General features: G+C 35.3%; 2 protein-coding genes across 2 annotated transcripts; one reads left to right on the top strand and one right to left on the bottom strand.

Annotated features, from left to right (window-relative positions):
* Positions 1-5,013, top strand: LOC147395716 (small ribosomal subunit protein eS1z). The gene is made up of 7 exons (XM_086450328.1): positions 1-128; positions 221-268; positions 399-504; positions 1,570-1,707; positions 1,802-1,987; positions 3,252-3,452; positions 4,739-5,013. Exons 1-7 carry the CDS (start codon positions 118-120, stop codon positions 4,832-4,834), a joined length of 786 nt encoding a protein of 261 aa, XP_086306454.1. The 5' UTR covers positions 1-117; the 3' UTR covers positions 4,835-5,013.
* A 1,192-nt stretch (positions 5,014-6,205) lies between these two features.
* On the bottom strand, positions 6,206-12,771 carry LOC147395717 (protein tesmin/TSO1-like CXC 2). The gene is given in 11 exon segments (XM_086450327.1): positions 6,206-6,711; positions 6,788-6,941; positions 7,061-7,127; positions 7,219-7,314; positions 7,407-7,587; positions 8,405-8,479; positions 8,590-8,892; positions 8,894-9,024; positions 9,905-10,538; positions 10,626-10,786; positions 12,488-12,771. Coding segments are annotated over 11 exon segments (2,283 nt in total). The 5' UTR covers positions 12,656-12,771; the 3' UTR covers positions 6,206-6,398.
* Between the last annotated feature and the right edge of the window lie 8,816 nt (positions 12,772-21,587).

Consider the following 21,587-nt stretch of genomic DNA (forward strand, 5'->3'; position numbering starts at 1 on the left):
GACCAAGCTATATAGAGAGAGTTCGCAAAGTATAGGGTTTGAGGATTAGGGTTTTGAGCTTTCATAGTCGTCATTAGCATCACTGCATCGTGAGCTGCCCTAGCAACCTCGACAACAATGGCGGTCGGGTAATCCTCTCTCCCTCTCTCCATGATAGGATTCTGGCTAAATCTGTCTCTCTTTTCACTGTTACTTAGTTTGAATCTTTCGATTTGTACAGAAAGAACAAGAGAATCTCAAAGGGAAAGAAAGGAGGGAAGAAGAAGGCGTGAGTAGATCAAAAACCTAAAAAATTCGGATTTTTATTTTTAATTTTTGAGATTTCTGTCTTGGGTTTCTGTTCATCTTTCTCATCTTAAGATCTTTTATATATATTTTTTATTTTTTTACTGCTGCAGGGTCGATCCTTTTTCTAAGAAGGATTGGTACGATATCAAGGCTCCAACGATCTTCAGCACGCGAAACGTTGGGAAAACCCTAGTTTCCCGAACCCAGGGAACTAAGGTATGTAATCTTCATTTAAATTTTATCTTTTTTTTTTCCCCCTTTTTTTTATTTCATGAAGTTATTGTAAAATCTGTTAAAATTAATGGGTTTAAAAGTTAAATTTTGGATTCAGGGTTAGGTTTAGAATATCAGAATTTTTTTATGGGTAATCTGGACTTGAACCCACGACCTCAACATTGAATATCAGATTTCATCCATTGAGATGTGGTATCTTAAAAAAAAAAAACCAGATTTGCAAATGCGTATGAAGCTATGGTTTGGGTAATTGCGCTTTTATCTATTAATTATTGAATTTTAGTAAGTTATTTAAGCCTTTTTTATGTTAATGTTGTGCTTCTCTCAATTAATAAAGGTGTTATTTTGAGGGTGGTGTGTGTGCCAACGATGAATCCAAGCATTGAGAGGATGCCTCTCATAGCTGAGATCAGTAATCTAAACCTGAAGAAGATCACTGTGTTAGACCAGTTGAGTCATGAACCATGACTCACAAGTCTTGTAAAAAATTGGTTATCCCTTTTAAGTTATGGTTCCATCTGAACTAGCTGGGTTTATGTAACATAGAACTAAAGGGTAGTTTCGGAAATTCAATTACGTTAACTTCAGTGTGTTGATCTCTACGTCAGATACCTTTTAGATAAAAATCCAAAGTTATAAACTTTCATCAATTAAGGTAAGTGTCACAGTTTGAATAATAAGATTTGAATAAAAACATGGCACGTGTGTTCAGGTGTAAATAATAAATCCTAGTTTTTTGGGCATTTGGATTTTCTTATTAGAGCTTAAATGTTATGTAAACAAAAAGATGTGAATGATTGTGCCAAGTAAACAAGTACCTTTTTTGGGATTTTATTATATTTTAACTTAAACTTCTCTTAAAAAATTAAAAAAATATAGAAGTTAGGAGTCCTTAACTTCCTTGATAATGCCCTCTTGTGAAATTCAGTCTTCAGAAACATTGTTCAAGATTTCCTATTCTCGGATTTAGTATATCCGAAGTTACAAGTGATTTGTATATTTTCTAATAAATAACTCTAATATTATATTTGTACTTTGGTATTTCAGATTGCTTCAGAAGGACTCAAGCACCGAGTGTTTGAGATTTCCCTGGCTGATCTTCAGGCTGATGAAGATCAGTCCTACAGGAAGATTCGATTAAGGGCTGAGGATGTCCAAGGAAGGAATGTCCTCACTAATTTTTGGGTAAAAGTCTAAACTTATTCAAAATGATTGCTCATTTATCGTTTCAAGTAAATAAAAAAATAAAAAAAATGCTAATTCAGTTTTGATCATTCAGGGAATGGATTTCACAACAGACAAATTGAGATCTTTGGTGCGCAAGTGGCAGACATTGATCGAGGCACATGTGGATGTGAAGACAACTGACAATTATACCTTGAGGATGTTTTGCATTGGATTTACCAAGAGACGTCCTAACCAGGTCAAGAGGACCTGTTATGCTCAATCCAGCCAGATCCGACAGGTTAAATTAATCTTTAAAAATACTAGATTCTTCTTTCTTTTTTTTTTTTCAAAAATAATTTTCACCATTTTTACAATGTATAGATATTATGTTGTTGTTAAAATAGTAAGATTCATGAATCTAATCTTACAGAAAAGGAATTTAGTTTCATGCATGGATCGTTCGTAGTTCTGAATGGTACTTCTTTTAATCATGTGCAAAATTATATTGACATACCTCTGTTGTGTATTATACTTCTCAGTTGATATACTTACCTAACTTTAGTTTCTTCTTGCAATCTCAAAAAGATTTTATTTCCTTATTGTAGAAAGAAAATGGGAGTGGTATATCTTCCTCTTCCCTTACTTTGCTGAAAAAACAAAGTGTTGGAAAAGTCATAATTTTCCACAAAATATCGGTACTATTTTGTTTATTTATAATAATAAGTTTATTGAACAAAAAAATATCACTAATGTTTACACAATATTGTCAAGGAGTTAAATAATATATATTTTATATACACGTGTTTATTAAAATCTTGCCTAAGCTTTCATTTTTTAAATATCCAAGGATAATAAGAAACTTTGTTTGACGTATGGGTAGAATCCTTTGCAGACGACTTAAATACGCGACGGGGTATTGTAAGTGGCAGAGTGGCCTTGCTGCCACGATCCACTGAGATTCAACCCCATGTCGCACAGATTCGTCTTTATTTTTATATATTATAATATTTAAATTGCGAATTATCGTATGATATATTGAATGTGTTTTTAAAATTTTTCAACTTTGTTTGACGTATCAATCCCATTTGGAACTTCTTGAACGCTATTTATCATATTTTCTTCTTCCCTTGCTTCCTTGTATACTTTTTTTTTTCCGAAAAGAAAAACGTAAGTACTGGAAAGAAAGGCTGATTTATTCACTAGACTTCTTGGTTTCTTTTTTCTCATGCTGTTGTTTTTCCCCTCTTTTTTTTGTGAAAATTTCTGAGGCATGCATGCGAGTTCTTTGTGTTGCACTGTTGACCATATAATTAGGATTTTTTAATTATTATAGCTTTTTGGAGATAATTCACGTTTTTCTCAAATTCTGAGGATTTTTTTTTATTCTTATGCACCAACTATTTGTACCCCCATCCTCTCTTTGAGACTTACCATCCATAATGATTTTGACTGATTATATGCGATCAAATCTTGAATGCAGTCTCGGTTTAAGTGCAGTAGACCTAAAATATGGTATAGTTGTAGTGAGAGTTACTTTACATGGATTTTTTATATTTTGTCAGATTCGCCGTAAGATGCGAGAAATCATGGTTAACCAAGCAACATCGTGCGATCTGAAAGAGTTGGTCCAGAAGTTTATCCCTGAAGTGATTGGGAAAGAGATTGAGAAGGCAACGTCCAGCATTTACCCCTTACAGAATGTTTTCATTCGGAAAGTCAAGATCTTGAAGGCTCCCAAGTTTGATCTGGGCAAGTTGATGGAGGTATATCTCTCACACTTTCTCAATATTCTGTATAGGTCTTTGCGCCAATTTTGTTGAGAAACATGGTCATCTCTAATCAAGATCATAAGTGGCTTGATTCAAAAGAAGAGACATGTCCACATGATATATATATGGGTCCCGTCCGGCAGCCAATGTTACGGAGTCAACACATTTGTCATGTATGGGTTAGGAATCTGAAAATTCTTAACACCATCAAATGCAGTTTAGAATTGTGGACCATCAATTTTTTACCATGAATTTGTAAACCACTTTTCATGGGGTTAGAAGTTTCAGATTGGGCTATTTTTTGTGAGTATGATCTCCTCACCATAGAGATCATCCTCACCAAAATCATCCCACTTCAAAAATTTTAAGTAATATAAGACAAAATTTTGGCTCCCAACATTTGCTGCTGATTGCTACCCTACACACACACATATATATACAATGAACTAAGCATTATTAAAAAGAAATCGATCACATTATTCTTTCGGAAGATCAGAAGACCCCAACTCCAAGTACATTTTTACCAAGTTTCTTGATATCAAGATCTTGGAAGTATTTAAAGTACAATAAAGTTACTAAAAAAATTTGGGATTGAATATTCAGAAAATGTATTGAAAAATCTTTACCTTTTAAACCAATGTGATATTGGTTCTCTCCCAAACTTTTTTCTTGTTTCTCGACTTGATAATGGAATTGTGTCTGCTGTTCTCGAGAGAGATCATGTTTCTAGTTGTCATTCCGTAACACATTTTAGTTTGCTAGTGAACTTAATTATAGCTTGTTATGTAAGATTTTCTAGTTGCCCTTTAAACCTTAGCCAAAGAAGTAGTATCTTCTGTTAGGAGCTTTTATAGTCCAAGTTAATTGACCTTTAGTCTGCACTTCTACATGACATGCATTTAAATGATACTGCTTATTGATCCGGTAAACCTGTATGCTTATTTTCCACAGTTTATCTTTCTTGGATCATAAATCTTCACTTTTGGACCTAGTCTAACTATTTTGATAGGCATGTTAAGATAATTTTTTTTAAAAATCAGGTCCAGTTTGAAATGCTAATTTTGTGCCTTAGAAAAGACTTAGGTTTTTTAAGCAGGAGCATATTTCTCTTGACCCAAAAATTGTTGTACGGTCCAGAAAGAGATTAACTATTTGTTTTAAACCAAATATCATGTTCTTTATAGAAAGAAATATCCTTTTTATATTGTAGGTTATTGATGATAGTTGTAGATGGATGTTAATCTAATTTGTGGTCTTCGGTTTTATTTTTATTTTTGTAGGTTCACGGTGACTACTCAGAAGATATTGGGGTGAAGGTGGAGAGGCCAGCAGAGGAGCCTGTGGCAGAGGGAGAAACTGAAGTTATTGGGGCCTAGTCATTTCCATTCGGTTTTCAAGTAGTGTTTTGAGTAATTCCTTTATGTTAGTGTCAAACTTTTGAGTAGATAAAGAAAATGGTAGTCTGTTTTGATTTTATGCAGAACTTGTTTTGAATTTGAAAGTAGGAATGTGATTTTGTGCTTTTATTGGATATAATCCATATACTTTTATTGCATCTGTTTCTTCTAAGATTTTCAAGCAATGAAATAGATTATGAATGGAAGTACGGATTCCCCTTCTTTCAACCACTATATCCCGGTGTTGGCTTAGGCAGATCCTTCCAACTCATCTATCTCGGCCCCTATTACGCAAGGGGGGGCCTGATCATAGGAGTAAATATACGGAATGGATAAAGCGATTTCCTCTTCCGTGAAGATCTATTCTTTCCTTAAATGGCTGGTTCTTTTTCCCTGAAACACTTGGAACGCCCACCGGACCCCGAGATCTTTCATTAGGTTGCTCCTCAATGTTGATCCCCAAAATAATAGCTTGCTTGTGGAACCCAGTGGTATATTATTGTACAGCTTGGCCCTTTCCTTGGTGCACTGTCATCATATCCACTAGTCCTCATTACAATGGGATAGAATTCCTTGTGAATTAGTAGAGTTTGAAACTCCTTTCCTGACAACCCAGAAATGTCATGGTTCCTCATTTGCTTGTTTTAGTAGTTTTTTTTTTCTTTTCTAATCCTGGGTGAGCCAATTTTTTATTCAGTTAGCAAGGTTCCAACTCCATGAATTATGATGTTCTTGCGTGCATGGGTAGGGTTGTAATTGGAAAATTTGTAGTCAAGGACTCCCCCTTATAAGGTAGTTAATGGTATTTTGCATTTGACACATTTTTGGTTTTCTTGCATTAGACACCTCGCTGGTTTTTGATAGCAAAGCTTAATTAATATGCTGTTATTGGTGGGAAGGTGGTTCATTTCCATCCAAGTGTGCATTTGAAGAAACATACAGGCATATTACATGATGGGGGATCCCTAATGCTTTTTTTTTTTCCTGGATTGGAAGAGTAGCTTAGGCCCTAGAGTTGGTTCTCTAGTTTTACTGTTTATTTTGGTGGTCAAATGCACTTCTAAAACCTTAACTGAATTTTATCAAATTGTTTAGGTCATTGATTTCATCTCTGTTATGAAGGATATAGTGGCTAATGATATGGAGATTTATTTATAAACAATCCGTCTAAAGAGTCCATTAATTCAAGTGCATTCAACTTGTGCAAATAAATCGTGATTCATGATGTACAAGGTATACGAACATTGGTAAGATGTAAAGCCATGCTGAAATTTAGTTAGTCTTTAATATTTATAATCCGTTCAACTGTATGAACCCTGGGCCTTATTCAAATAGATTTGTTCCCATAAGTAGAAAAAGCTCTGAAGCAGGTTATGAGAGAAACTTGGGGCTCAAGTGACAAAATTAGAGAAGAAAGAAATATTCAAAATACAACAGATTGTCGTTACAAAATGTTGTAAGTAAAATAATAAAATATTATCATTCATACAATTACCCATCCATCAAGACCCAAAACTACTACAACAACTAAACAACATACACTTCACTGTAGATGATCACCATTTTCATTGTGATTGAGAGACGGGAATGCAGGGATGGATTTCAGTACCAATTTTCGGCAATTCCTCCGATCAGGAGATGAAACAAACTCGCTGTGAGGAGGAGAGACCCTCTTACCATTCGGAGACACAGTCTTGTTGACACCACTGATTGGTGAATAATTGTTGCCTCTTAGAATCTCAGGAGTGTCATCATCTTCAGGAATGCTCTCCAAATGCTTCTCAAAATTGGGCTGAATGGGTGGAGAATATTGCGCTATCTTCCCAATAGGGGAAAATGGCAATTGAACCGACATTCTGCAGTCAAAACGAACATTACACATCTATCTAATAACAATATTAATTCCAAGGAACAATTATTAGAATATTAAACCTGCAAATCTGGAAAGAACGTGAGATTGGTAGAACACGATCTTGATATTGCTCTTCATCCGTAAGTACATCATCGTTATGTGAACTTCGATCTACAAGTGTTTCTGTTTCTTCGTCTTCTGGCTCGGTCTCTTCTGTTCTGATTGTAGTAGATCCTGTTTTTTAGATGGAAAATAAGGAACATTTGAACTAAACCAATAACTCCATGCACCACAAAGTAACAAAATTCATTAAGATCTTTATGAAAGCTTGAAGCAACAAGATAAACACACACCATCTTTCCTACCGAACGCATTCTTACAGCCTTCACATCTGCAGTTAATGGAGCATCCCACACCACCCTTCATAGAGAAACCATCATATCTTGAATCAGATTGTATATAGCATTAGAAAAAAAAAAAAAAACACGGAAATTGCCAAGGGAGGCAAAACCTGATAGCATTCACAGTATTTCTTAAGGCAGCTTGATTTCTTGCAGTTGCATCCTCTTTTATGCCGAGCTGAAGCTGGAGTTTGGTTAGATTCTTCCTACAAGGAAGGAAAAAAAAATCTGATTGCTTTACAGTCATTCAATGCCACTGAGTTAATAAAAAACCATAAGTTCACATTTATTTCCTAACCCCAACTTCTGAAAGAGACTCGGAGCTCCTAATCACTTTAGGAGCAAATGCGAGTGGGTTGTGAGTTTCAATCTGTTTGCGAGTTGCCAGAACAGTATCTTCATGAATAGGCTTGTTAAAGCATTCCTGACATGAGCAAGGCTCCATGCAGTAGACACCAGCAGCAAAGCATTCGCAGTAACTGCTGGGGAAATCTTTACTAGTTAAACCATGAACATAATCAAGAAGGAAATATAATCAAAATTTGAAGTACTTTATTACTTGAAAAGTGGGAAAGGTTCAAAGAATGGAGCATCGATAAGCACGACTATGGTAAGTATTATTTATTTTTGCTGAAAGCTGGACTGAACCCACGACCTTGAAGTTGCATGGCAAACATGTCACAACAGAGCTACAGGTCCAAAGCCCTTAAATAGACCATAGTAAGTTATTGGTCAATGATGTAAAAATTCGGAAAAACAAATGCATCAACATACCACCACCGCTATTGTGATCGCTACAAGATGCATATTTGAAGGGTAAAAGAAATGTATCAGCTGAAGATCATTTAATATGCTGAAAATATGAGGTTGTTAACTGACCATTTCTTGCATTGTAAAAAAACAATGGATATATGGATGTTAAAAGGAGCAAAGCTCCACGATTGTTGCTGAGACTGCAAGGCGTGAAGAATTGATCACACAGTCAGACTTGGCCAACGCATAAAGGGGCAGTTTACTAACAAAAGTAACTCGTAACCAAGACATCTTAATAACTTTATACTCTTTCTTAGAGTATAAGACACTTTTACAACCCCTCCCCCCCCCCCCCCCCCCCCAAAAAAAAAAAATAATAATAATAATAATAATAAAAAAAATAAAAATAAATAATAATAATAAAAAATCAGAGTACAGAACATCTTAATTAGTTAAAAATGTCAGATCTAATAGGTGAAAATTTGGTCATTTTGTGAAGGATTAGCAAGTAAAGCAGCCCTTGATGGAACATAAGAAACATACAGCTTCAAGCATTTAGACTTTTTACAGTTACAACGCTTGCAGGCTTCATTTTCACCGACTCGTTCCAATTTACATCTGCATATTATGAAATAAAAAAAATCATAATGTGATATTGAACTTAAGATAAAGAAAATCTCGAGGGACTGAAAAACAACAACCAAGCATAGTCGGCAATGGATACATGCCTCTTCTTGTTGGGGCTACTCTCCTTGAAATCTTCTCCAACTCTAGATACAAATGCTCGAGAAGCATGTTGCACAACCTGAACTTCATTGGCATTGCCAGCTGGACCCATGTCTGTTTTCATTGATCTCAGTGACAAGGATTTAGTTAGAGGTTTTTGTTCAGATGATGAGGAATCAGATGAGACAATAGAACTTGGCATGCTTATTAACCGCTTTCCAGAAGCCATAATTTTATGCTTGACAACTCTAGCGCTCTTAGTGTTAGCTGCAAGAGCATTCAAGTGCAACCCAATACCAGGTAATGCATGGTGAAGAACCTTGGTTTCTATCAAATTGTGATGAGACTGAAGAGTTACTATTAAATTTATGCTCCAACTTTTTTTGAGCTCCCGCTATCTCAAAAACTAGGCAGCGCCTTCGTATGCCATGCTGTTGCTGAGAAAATCAGGATACACAAACAGATAAGATTGCTTAACATTTTCTGAAGTAAATGTAATTTTAAGCTTTGGTACTTCATCAGAACAACTCAATGACCACTGAAAATGAACTCTAACAAGTTCTACCATCATCAGTAAAGGCCCAAGTATGAGACTAATAGTTAAAGAGGGAAACAAAACCAATCAGCAAACATGGTAGACACATTACAGAATTTTCAATGGAGAGGTTAACTTTTGAGTAGTATTGAGGCAAAAAATATTTGGTTAGCGAAAGCCTAAAGGAAACATTCTACAGATCAAAGCTCTCTCTATCTGATGCCAAAGCCAAATACAATGCAATGGCTTCTCCAACTTCCTTAGTCCAAGAGAAAAAAAACAGCCATAAGTTGGTTTCATTACTTCAGTACCTCGTTCCCGCATGGACCCAACACACACAAAGTTCTTAAAATCTTCATTGGTTAACTCTATTTTGATCCCTAATTATACAAACCTGGGGAAAACTTTATCCATCAATCTTTTGTATAAAGGATAATTCTCTTCTCTTAGTGCTTAAGTATATTAAAGTATCACTGGGTTGTGCAAGTCTTATTTCTCTTTTACAATTGTACACTCATAAGAACATTTCAGATATTTCAACCGAAATATGTATTGGTACTTCAATACAGTTGGTTAGAACTTAGAATTGCCTCGTCTCTCAGTCAAGGCTTTTTGAGAGCTTTGTTTCTAGAAACAGTATTAGTTCCTAAAAACACTTCTAGAAATGGAGGGTATTCAAGCTAGACACACAGTACATTTCTAATACATATGTTGACACTTGACAGGGATGATTTCTATGCAAAATTAGATTACTTATGAATTAAACAAACCTAGTAATGTACCTTGCAACTAACTGGAATGCAATTTCCGATTTTGTCAGCTTTTTTCGCACTTGGAAAGTTAACCTCTTGCTTATTCTGAAAAGTACTTGAAAGTATATGAGGTGTGTGATCAGTATCTCTTGGCTCTCCAAATTCCACCAAATCAGTTTTTTTAGATTGGAGAGAATTAATGGATATAGTTTCAGGACCCACTATTTTCTGATCAAGTTCCCTAGAAGCCTCTGAGTCGCTTGAAGAATCGAAAACTAACAGATCAGTGGCATCAGAAATCAAGCTCTTGAAATCACACCCTGTTCTGTCTTCTTTAGTTTGCTCAATCTGACTTGTCTCCTGCAAGTCCACTCCACTTCGAAATGAATTACATCCTTCGATTGAAACCCCTTGAATACATTTAAAAAGTCTCTCTGGTGTGTCAGACATTACTGCCATGGGACTACCGCAGTCATACTTCAAGCTCCGCGGAAGCTCAATAGCAGACTCTAAATTCTCATTAGAGCCTCCTGGATCAAAACTTTTCGGTGGATCAGCAGAGTGAGGAGACACTTGAACAGCATCCATAACCACTGCATTCGTATTTCCGTTGTTTCCATTTTCAGACAAAAGGTCAGGTTTTGACGAGCCTGAGAAGCAATGCCTGAGAAGGTAAAAGAACAGATAATGTATCTCTTAGTTTATGGTGTTTTCGTATTGCAGTAATACTGGAAGAAACAACAGGTCTTACCTTCTTAAGAATCTAGATTCTCTTTGGGAACTGAAATGTGGCGAAGCAAATACAGATGGAGGGGATGCAAAACTTGGCGAGTTGAACGTCTGAGCAATGTGTGTAGATCTAGCTGGCTTAATTGGAGAAAGACTGTTGAGAAAGTTAAAGACGGGAGAATCCTGCATGTGAAATGAAATATTCTTACTTATCAAAAAAATAAAAATGAAATATTCTTAGAAAAAACAACAGAAATATAGACAAATGGCTTGATTTCCTCAAATATAAATAATTGAATATAAGGATATAACTCTGTAACCAAAATGACAGAATAAAGTATTAAACATCATAAATTATCCCTAAATGGGTATAAGGTAGCAAATAACACAGATTTTCGTTGTTAATGATAGGAAGCATGGAATATTTCGGGTAAATATGAGTAAAAGCATAAAATTTTCCTTTAATCAGAGCCACAAAAGAAGAATTACATCAAGATTACAGAACTAATAAACAAATGTTAGAGGATACAAAGAAGCAACGACTGATGAAACGGAGAAAACAGGAAAGTCAACAATGAAACAAGTGCTTCGAGGTTGCAGAAAGACAAATAATAAATTGGAAGAAACCTCAATACTACTACACAAACAAATTCAAGCCCTCTAAAGGCAAAATATGATGCATAATAAAGAATTTCAGCAATGTCCAGCTCCGAAGAAGAGCATCAATGGAAGAAATTCCACAATATCATATTTTAAGAAGTCAAGCAGCTATTAAAGGGTATAAAACACCTAACATGGTTAATAACAGAAGGTAGAAAAAAAATACAAAAAAGGGAGCCTTGCTTGTTTCCAAGGAAATCCAATTCATGGATATGTTCCGAAGAAGAGCTGTTTATCCACATTTGACCAGAAACCAATTCTTTAACATTTAATCAATAAAAGAAGAATCACTACAAATAATAATAAGAAAAAAGAAGATTTTTAACTCAATTTTGTAAAGACGAAGAAAAAGTGGAACACAGATCTGCGATAGTTTCTTCCTGCTAATTTCATTTAATGAACCAGATAAGATCCAAAACCCACACAAAGAAGCAATCAAATATCACATCAGAACAACATGGAAATCCACAAAAAAACACTTCAAATGCACAATTGGAATGAAAAATTCAAAAAACATTAGGTGAAGAGCAAAGTGAAATCAGAGCACTACCACATGAAATCCACACCAAAGCAAGCTCAAATACACCAAATAAAAGACACAGAAGAGGTGCTCAAACACCCCACATTGAGAAAATGAAGGACTAATCCCCCATAAATGTGGCACAAAGTATCGAATAACTGACTAGAGTATATGAAGAACCTAAAAAATCAGGTAAATTCTTCCACATCCATTGCCTAGAGGCTAGAAGCCTCAAGAACAACGAAACCACGCCTAAGGCAATTAAATCGGAGTCCTAAACCACTAAAAATCACATTTTTCTTCAAAAGAAAGCAGAAAACTTGAACAATTCCATTCCACCAAACCCTAGAAACCAAATAAACCCAACACTTGAAATCTGACGAAACTGCTTCGAAAACCCGCTACAAATCAAAAACATCCTTTGAAGAACGAATTTAACAACCTACAAAGATCACTCTCAAACAGTTTCGAAAAAAAATATATCCATTTTCTAGAACTAAGATAAGAAATAGAACCCCTAATCCAACAAATAAAAATGTAGAAAATTTAGAAAATAAAACCAAATTATCAGAAACCAAATCAATCACATAAGCTGGATAACCCAACCAGATAAAAACAGCACCCTAGATCGACTGAAAGTATCAAAATCAACTCACAAATCGTCCAGAAACCATAATTGAGATTACAAGAACATACGTATTCACCTCGAAATTAGAGATTGGAGTCCCGGTCTGGTTAGGTTCTGGTGAATCCATGCAGAGCTCTCTCTCTCTCTCCACACCACGCTTAAAATGAGAAAAATTCAAGACGAAGCGCAAAAAGGCGGGAAGACAGATTTTCTTGTACGTGAAGATGGACCCTACAACTACCATCTCAAGCGAAGCGACGTTTGAGATTATATATCAAATGGACGGTTGAGATGGTAGGAAAAAAACATAGATTTTATACCTATAATTTCAGAGTAATGATCTTTTGACTCTTTCACACGTGGCATTCTCTTTTGATGTGACATGAATTAGATTATAAATCTTTTGCCTCGGGATACACAAATGCCTATATTTATTGCGATGTGATCTACCGCAAAGATATCTATAATACTAACACATGCCACGAGAGTATTTTGAGTATGCCACATGGGAGAATCAGATTATAACGACTCATAATTTTAGAACAAATGACCAAGAGGATCTCTTCTTAGAAGGGGAGATTTCTCTCATATGCTGGCAGGTTAGAGCTTGTCAAATCGGTGCTCCTTAGCATCAAAGTCTACTGGTGCAACTGCTTTATTCTTCCATCCAAGGCTGTGAAGGAGTTGGAAAGGATTTGTGCTCGGTTCCTATGGTCTGGGCCTGACAAGCAGAAATCAAATAGCGCAGTCAGTTGGAAAGAGATCTGCAAGCCGTATCTCGAGGGTGGGTTAGGTATCGTTAGCATAACGGATTGGAACCATGCTGCCATAACCAAGTATGTCTGGATGATAGCAGCCAACAAGGACTCCTTATGGCTCAGATGGGTAAGAACTCACCTTCTAAAGGGCAAGAACTTTTGGACCTTCAATATGCCAAGAGAGGCTTCTTGGAGTTGGAGGAAAATTCTCAAGGCGAGGGAGAAAGCTGGCCCTCTAATCTCTCACCTCATAGGCAATGGCCATGATACTAAGCTATGGGAGGACCCTTGGCACCCCTTAGGCATTCTAAAAGCCGAGTACTTGGCTGATTTTGAAAACGACTCCAGAGTTGGTCCTCATGCGAAGGTCTCTGCCATCATCAGAAATGGCAATTGGAGAATTCCAGCAGGTAGAGAAGCTTCATTCCAAGAGATTGCCCATTATCTCAATGAAGTTCCCATCCATCATGGCATAAAAGACATTGTAGTTTGGAAAGGAAAGTCCAATGGCACCTTCTCAATTAATTCAGCTGTTAAGAACTACATGACTCACTCTATCTCGCCCATTTGGGCCCATCTTGTTTGGAGCAAAGCTAGAATTCCAAGACATAGCTTCATAGCATGGCTTGCGCTTAAAGGAAGGTTAAAAACATTGAGAAAACTTAAAGATTGGGGGTTAAGAGTTGAGGCTTCTTGCAAACTCTGTGGCAACCATGAAGAAGACACGAACCACTTATTTTATGACTGCTCCTATTCTAGGCAACTATGGACTGAAATCCTTAAGAGATGTATGCACAATCGTACCTCGGGCAATTGGGAAGAAGAGGTGATGTGGGCCGCATCTAAATTCAAGGGCAACTCAACCATTCAAGATATCAAAAGAGTTATTTTCTGTGCCTTCATCTATCATTTGTGGAGAGAGAGGTGCAACAGGATATTTCATAACAAATTTAATAGTCACAACTCTATTGTCTCTATGATCCAAGAAGAAATTCGGTTAAAGTTTGAAGACTCCTTGATAGAGATTGAGGATACAGACTACAATAGGCACTTCCTTCAAGCCTGGGAATTTAATGCGACCTTCTCTCAGCCGAGGAGAGTTTATTGCTCATGGCCAAAACCAGACATTGGCACGTGGGCACTCAACACTGATGGCTCTTACTCAGAATCTCGAGGTGGTCTTGGAGCTATCATTCGAGACCATGAAGGTATGATAATTGCTGCTATTGCTCGCCGAGTGAACCCAGTCTCAATCATTTATCACGAAATACAAGCTATTCTTGAAGGGCTCAAGTTGTGTATCGCAAAAGGTTGCCTCAGCATTCGGGTTCAAGCAGACTCATTATTGGCTGTCAATATCCTTAACAACCGATGGAGTATTCCATGGAGTGTTATACACTTAGTCATTGCCATTAGAAGGCTCCTTCCTAGTTTCCACAGGTACTCCTTCTTCCATGTTTTCAGGGAAGCTAACCAAGCAGCGGATTATCTTGCTTCCTCCCAAGACTCTATGGATTGTTCTGAAATAGATAGTGGAGTTCTCCCTTGTAATCTCGGTTCTATCATTGATAAGGATCGTAGGGGTTTTCCGTTCTTAAGGTTGTAGCTGGTTTGGGTCTGCCTTAACCCTGTTGACCTTTCAAAAAAAAAAAAAAAAGACTCATAATTTTAGAGTGCTAATAATACGATAGACTTTTGGTGGACGTAGTTGCCGTGAGTTAACGCAGAAGGACATAATTTATTAATATATAAAAAATTAGAAAATTTCTCTCTTGTTAATTCTCTACCCACATATTTATTTTTTAGATTTTAAATCTCAAAAATGATCGTTGGGCCCACATCGATTATCTTATTAACTACCCAACAACACAACATCTGAATTTCATGAAAATATTTATATTAAAAAATTAAAATAGAATTAAAAACAATTATTTTTTGAGCTTAAACCATGGGATATAAAATGGACAGTTGCCAACCACCCACATTTTTAAATAAAATTCAACAAAGAAAAATAACTATTTTTTTTTTAACTTTATATAATTTTATCCTCTACAACCCCATTTCATTGGATCATGATTTTAAATGTCACAAGATGAATAGACGTGAAAGTTTCTTTTTTTCATTATAAGGGGGGGTTAATGATTTTTTTTACTTCGTCACATGCAACATTCAAAATACTCTCCTGGCATGGCACTATAGATTTTATGACATCTACACATCCCCATAAAATCTATGCAGATGTGTATCTCGAGGCATATAATCTATGATTCTAATCCATGCCACGTCCTGATAATATTTTGAGTCTGCCAGATGGTGAGTCAGGTTATCACGGCTCTAAACTACAGTGTGAACCGTTTGTTTAAGACAGCCTCAAACCCCCTCCACATTTTTGTGAATATTTGAGATACTCCCATGCTATTGTTGACTTTGGTATACTTTAATTGACTCAAGAAAATACTTAAATACCCTTATCTTCAATTTGTAGGCAAAATCAATAGTGGAACCTAGGGCTACAATTTGGGCAGGTTGGAGGGTAGACCCAAGCTGAACTCACTCTGAGCATTTAGCCTGATCTTATTAATCCAAACTCAACTCAAGCTTGAGCTTTTAAACTAGGGTTGAGTTTAGATGAGCGAAAGTTAGAAAGTTTTAGATGGATTGGGCTCATTTAACAAGTCTAATTTTGTTTTTTTTTTTATTAGCGAAGAAGTTTTAGATCTTAAATAATAAATAATAATAATAAATTAAAAATCTATAATTACTATAAAAATATTTATATATTATTATGCAATTTCAAGTTCAGGATGAGCTGGGTTGCTCGAACCCCTCCACCCAAATTAAGGTCGGGTTGAATTTTCTAATTCAGGCTCAACTTATGTTCTACATAACTTAGTCTAGGCTTGTCCAACAATCAGGTTGAGCTTAGGCCAACCTACCCAAGTTGCAATCTTAGTGGAAGCTCGCGGAGACCACTACATAAAGAACTTCCCTTCTTTTTTAGTTTTCTTAGTGGGATCAAGCCAAACACTTGTTTCGAGAAAGGTGAGTTATAGCCTCTACATCAAGGGAATTGAGAAATTTTCACGAAGACTTTGAGTTAATTTGAATATTTGAATTATTTGATTTATTAGATCTTAAATTTTGATTAGCTTTGTTTTTAATTCACAAAACATTGGAATAATGAATCCAGTAGCATATTACTGCTAAAAGCAGAACATCATATTTCTTCTGAAAAATCTCCTAATTATTCCAGAGCAACTAGAATGAGATTTTTTTTAACTGAAAAAATTATGTTTAGATGTGGGATATATAGATTATTTTAACAACTCAATCATATATGATGGAATCATCAAAGATTTGATATTTGCTTATAACTCACTAAAAGTTTGGAAAGCAAAGAGAAGGTGTATACAAACGAGATATCCAACAAATATAAGAAAAAGGATGGAATGGATCCTTTTGCATTTTTTTTATATCCCAAAGGGTCGTTTTGCTCAAATGGATTACTACATTAGCAATCCAACACTCTAAATTTCATCGAAAAACTCAGATCCAAATTTTTTTTTTCATAAAACAATTTCTTGTGGGCTTGATCGAAGGTTTTGAAAATGGATGGCTACCCAACTTCCACCTAAATCCAAAATTTAAAATTAAAATTAAAATTAAACGATAAAAAATAACTTTTTTGAATTTTATTTTTCAAAGTTCATAGAATTTTGTCCTCTACAACCTTGAAGCATTGGATCATGTTTTTTGACGTCACAAGGTGAATCCAAGGATCCTTAGTAAGGCTAGTCGGACTCTTTTAGTGAATAAGTACAATCAATATGAGATAGTTTCATCCCAATTTTTTTTCCCTTAGTCTAGATTTCTGCAAAAATTAGAAGCCAAAAGCTGGGTAACTTTGAATTTTACCGAATTTTGGATTTGATTTTTGTTATAATCTAGAAGCCAACTTCATACCAAACAAGATTTTGACTCCCAAAAATGTTTTTGATGGATGGAAAGCTAAAATCTACACCTCCCAAAAGCTCCTCCCAATGCTACTCTGGATCCATGGTAATGGCTCATTATGGGCTTGGGCCTTGACAAGCAATGTATAGTGTGAATTATGGGAGTCAACTTCAATTTTCTTGCTTTTGCAGAAATAATTTTGCTGGGACAATTTGTTCAACTTGAATTGATTGGTCTAACTTTTCATGCTTTTATTCTTTCTTTGACTATTCTTATTTTAATCAGTCAACCTAAGAATTAAAAACACCATTTTTTTCCCCTTTTGGGAAGCTCTCTCAAGAATTCAACAATTTACAATTAAGACTCACATAAACATCCATATCTGTCACTTCATTCCCATCAGATAGCAATCAAAAGTTTTTTTTAAGGGCAAAAGTGTTTAATTTGGGACTTCAAACCCACATCAGATGATGATAAAGTGATGGAATTAGACACAAAGTCACTGTAAATAATCCAGAGCTACATTTTCCATCAAGGCATGTGTCAAATATTATTTTCACTTTTTAACTGAATTATTATAAAGATTTGTGGTCGGCTAAACAATTTTTTTTTTTAATAATCAAATACCCCTGTAAATAGTGGACCGCCCCGCATCTGAGCTTTGTCTAGTCTTGGAGCATGTGCAACGCCCGCACATTACACGTGTCAGGTAAATGAGGATGCACCCTCGCAGATGGCCTTTAAGGAATTAGTGCTTATACTAGGTATCGAACTCACGACCTATCCCTTGAAGTTTGTCTAAACGAATGTTGATGAGCACTAGTCAATGAACTTTCAGAGTTTTACAGATTTTGATCTTGATCTTGGTTTGTGTTGTTATTGCGATCCATCTTGTATTTTCAGAGTTGTGATGATATGACGCCCCCATTTGACACACACCCCCATCAGAAAATCATAGATCTTTTGCCTCGAGATACATAAGAAAAATATTTATTATTATACATATCCCAAGACAAATGATGGGTGTGTGTGTGTGTGTGTGTTAAGAAAATCATTAGACTGATGTCATGATGCATGACCTCCTCAACGACCCTTTGATCTAAATCTGCCAAGTTTTCCTTTGGTCCCATTCTTCTCTCACCGACCAAAGAAAAGTAACATAAATGTCCTCATTTTCAAAATTTAGTTAGAAATCCTTACTTTTTCTTCCAAAATTTGTGGTCTTCAAGTTCTGTAGTCAATATTTTTAATTTATTCAATCTCATCTTTAATCATTTTCAACATTTTCTCAGTCCCTTCTAGAAAATCCTTAATTTTTCCATTCAAAATGCCATCCTCTTCTACGTTTTCAAAAATCATATCTTATTCTTAAGGTTTGAAGATTGAAGTACATAGGCTTTTTAAGGTTGACAACACGAGAACAAAAAATTTATCCAAGATGATAAAGGTGACTGATTTTGATAAGAAAAATCAAGGTTTATTTGTTTTTTTTTTTTAAACTAGAGTTGAAAATGAGAGGTATTTTTGTCATTTTAAGAATTTATTAGAGATGTCATCAGTTTGAAAATACATGGAGTATTTCAAATATTCACCAAAACATGGAGGGTTGAATCTAAATAACCCAAAGTTTACCTTAAATAATGGGAAATGGAATGGACATCTGGACCATTATGGTCGTCATCAGGGGCATATTTGTCCAACGAAAGGTTAATCCGGATGCAGCAGAAATTTCGTTAAGATTTAGGACCTCTTTGTCTTTTTTTATGGTGGTTGTTGAAGCGGCCCGTTGTCTCATTATTTTAAAATTTGAAGTCATATTTATTTCATGTTTTTAGGAAGAATTATATATGAGAATTTATAATGGCACGCCAAGTAATTCATAAATTAATAAGTTAGATATTACACACCACCATAAATCTATAGACACACAATCATGTTCTAGGTTTTCTTAGAAAAAGTCTAAGAGACGAAACCTTAAAGAGAAAAGGAGAGGTCTTCAGTTCAAAACCCCCTTGTTTGCGGGGGCGGAGCTAGTAAGGAGGTGGTGAGGGCAATTGCCCCTATAAAATTTTGAGACATCCCTATATTTTCAACTAATTACATGTCCCATTTGTCCCCGCATCCTCATCTCCCTCCAATTTTTGCACTCCCCTTCCTTTCAATTTTTTGTTGATGACATTGCCTCTTGACCATAGTTAGTATATTCACAATTAATTTGTGAATTAGACGTATATTACTCTTTCCGATCAGAACTGCTGTTGGATTTAAAGATTCAAATTAATTTGTGAATCTTTGAATCCCAACGACTAAATCACGATTTGTATGTATATTCCGTAAGTATTTTATTAAAATGTGTTGTATTTTCCTATTATCACTTCAAAATTCAAGATTCAAGAGAAGGTAAAAAAAATCCTAAGTTAAAAATTGCCCCCACCGACCCACCGTGAAGTTTACTTGTTGGCCGTCTATCGTCCAGTGAAATTTCTGTCTACTTCCCATTAATAACTTTTTAGGAATGACAAGAAATATATATATATATATATATATATATATATAGGGTCCCGTTCGGCACCCTAAGTTTTACCACACACTTTAACAAACGCGTTTTGTCCTACATGGGTTAGAAGTTTCGGAATGGGCTGATTTTTGGTGAGGATGATCTCTATGGTGAGGAGATCATCCTCACCAAAAATCAGCTCATTCCAAAACTTCTAACCCCAACAAAAATGATGTACAAAAAATGGACGGTCCACAATTTTTCAACTTATAAACATGGGGCTAAACATTTCGGAATGGGCTGATTTTTGGGGAGGATGATCTTCTAATCATAGAGATCATCCTCACCAAAAATCAGCCCATTCCAAAACTTCTAACCCATGTAGGACAAAAAACGTTTGTTAAAGTGTGTGGTAAAACTTAGGGTGCTGAACATTTCCCATATATATAAATTTAATTAGGTCATGGAACATGATGATTTTGACATTAATTAGTATATTATATATGATATTTTTCATTTACATTGATTATTAGATGGATTAAAATTAAATCTTTAATTGCGAATATATATTTTATTGGATGAATGTAATTGTGGATTGTTTATTTATTTACTTAAGATATTTTTAATTTAAATATTGATAATTTGATTAGTATATTAGAATTGTTAAGTCATATCATGTGTTATATATATCCGAATTTTTAAAATTATTGGATCCGAATCATTCTTGAATTATTTCCATATCTTATTTTTACCGTCTTGCATTTTTTTTGTCGAATTTTCAAGTGAACCGATGCATCATTATTCCGAATGGTACCCGATTTATTTCCGTACCATTTTTTTCCTTGTCCACCGAATTGCTAACTATGCTCTTGAGTAAGCCTTTTCATATACTAATTGGAAATGACCTAGATATCATTTTCTTCAACTTCTAAATAAAAACCTCAGGATCTCTCCCTAAAACTATTTATCTTCAAGTTCTTCAACTATACAACTAATCATAGTTTGCCCCCACTATAAGTAAATCCTGGCTCCGCCCCTGCTTGTTTGTCATTCATATGGATTTATTCCGGCTTACCTATTATGTGTGATTTTGTGGGGTATTGCATGTATTTAGGAGATTTGGACGAGATATCAAGAAGTGGGAGTGAATAATCGTATGTTCTTGTGGCACCTTCTAACACTTATTCTGCAACTAAAAGAATACTAATAAGGTTCATGGCTTAGATTAGATTAAAAATTAAAAGAGTCATGGTGGAGTGACACAAATGAAGACACCGGGGTGACACAATGACGTGGTGGTGTGTACATTACCGTAGATACTTTTCCGCAAGATACGAGTAAAAAGTATCTACAGTTATGTGCGTGCCACCTTGTCATTTGTGTTACCCTTGTATTTTCGTTTGTGTCATTCCAACATTTCCTTAAAAAAATTTAAATTAGATCTAATCATAGGATTTGAAAATGCATGACGATTGAACTCTCAAATTTAAATCTATTGATTTTGTTGTTTTAGCCATGTGGAGCTCCATCGACAGAAGAAAAATGCTACAAATAAATTAAAATGACCTAAATACCCTTATGTTAAACCTTGATTTTCTCATAATTAATCATCTTCGAAGTCTAACCTTGAAATCTGAACAGGACTTTGTGGAATGTAAGTGTTTTCTACAATCGTCAAAATCAAGAGATTTTGGCTAGAGGTTGAATACGATGTTATTTAAATAAATTTTTATCTCATTCTTCTGAAGTAGACCAAGTTCAAGGGGGTCTATCATCAGTTTGAAAACACAAGGGTATCTCAAATATTTACCAAAACCAATAGCCAATAAAATACAAGAAATGATACAAAGCGACCATTATTGTAATTATCAGGGGCATATTTGTCCAACTAAAAGTTTTGTCGTTGAACCGGTAATTTCGTTAAGATTAAGAACCTCTTCTTGTCCATGTAACAGCTCGCTTAGCTT

The sequence above is a fragment of the Akebia trifoliata genome, chromosome 8, assembly GCF_017979445.1.
Source record: "Akebia trifoliata isolate Shusen 1 chromosome 8, ASM1797944v1, whole genome shotgun sequence".
Taxonomy (NCBI): Eukaryota; Viridiplantae; Streptophyta; class Magnoliopsida; order Ranunculales; family Lardizabalaceae; genus Akebia; species Akebia trifoliata.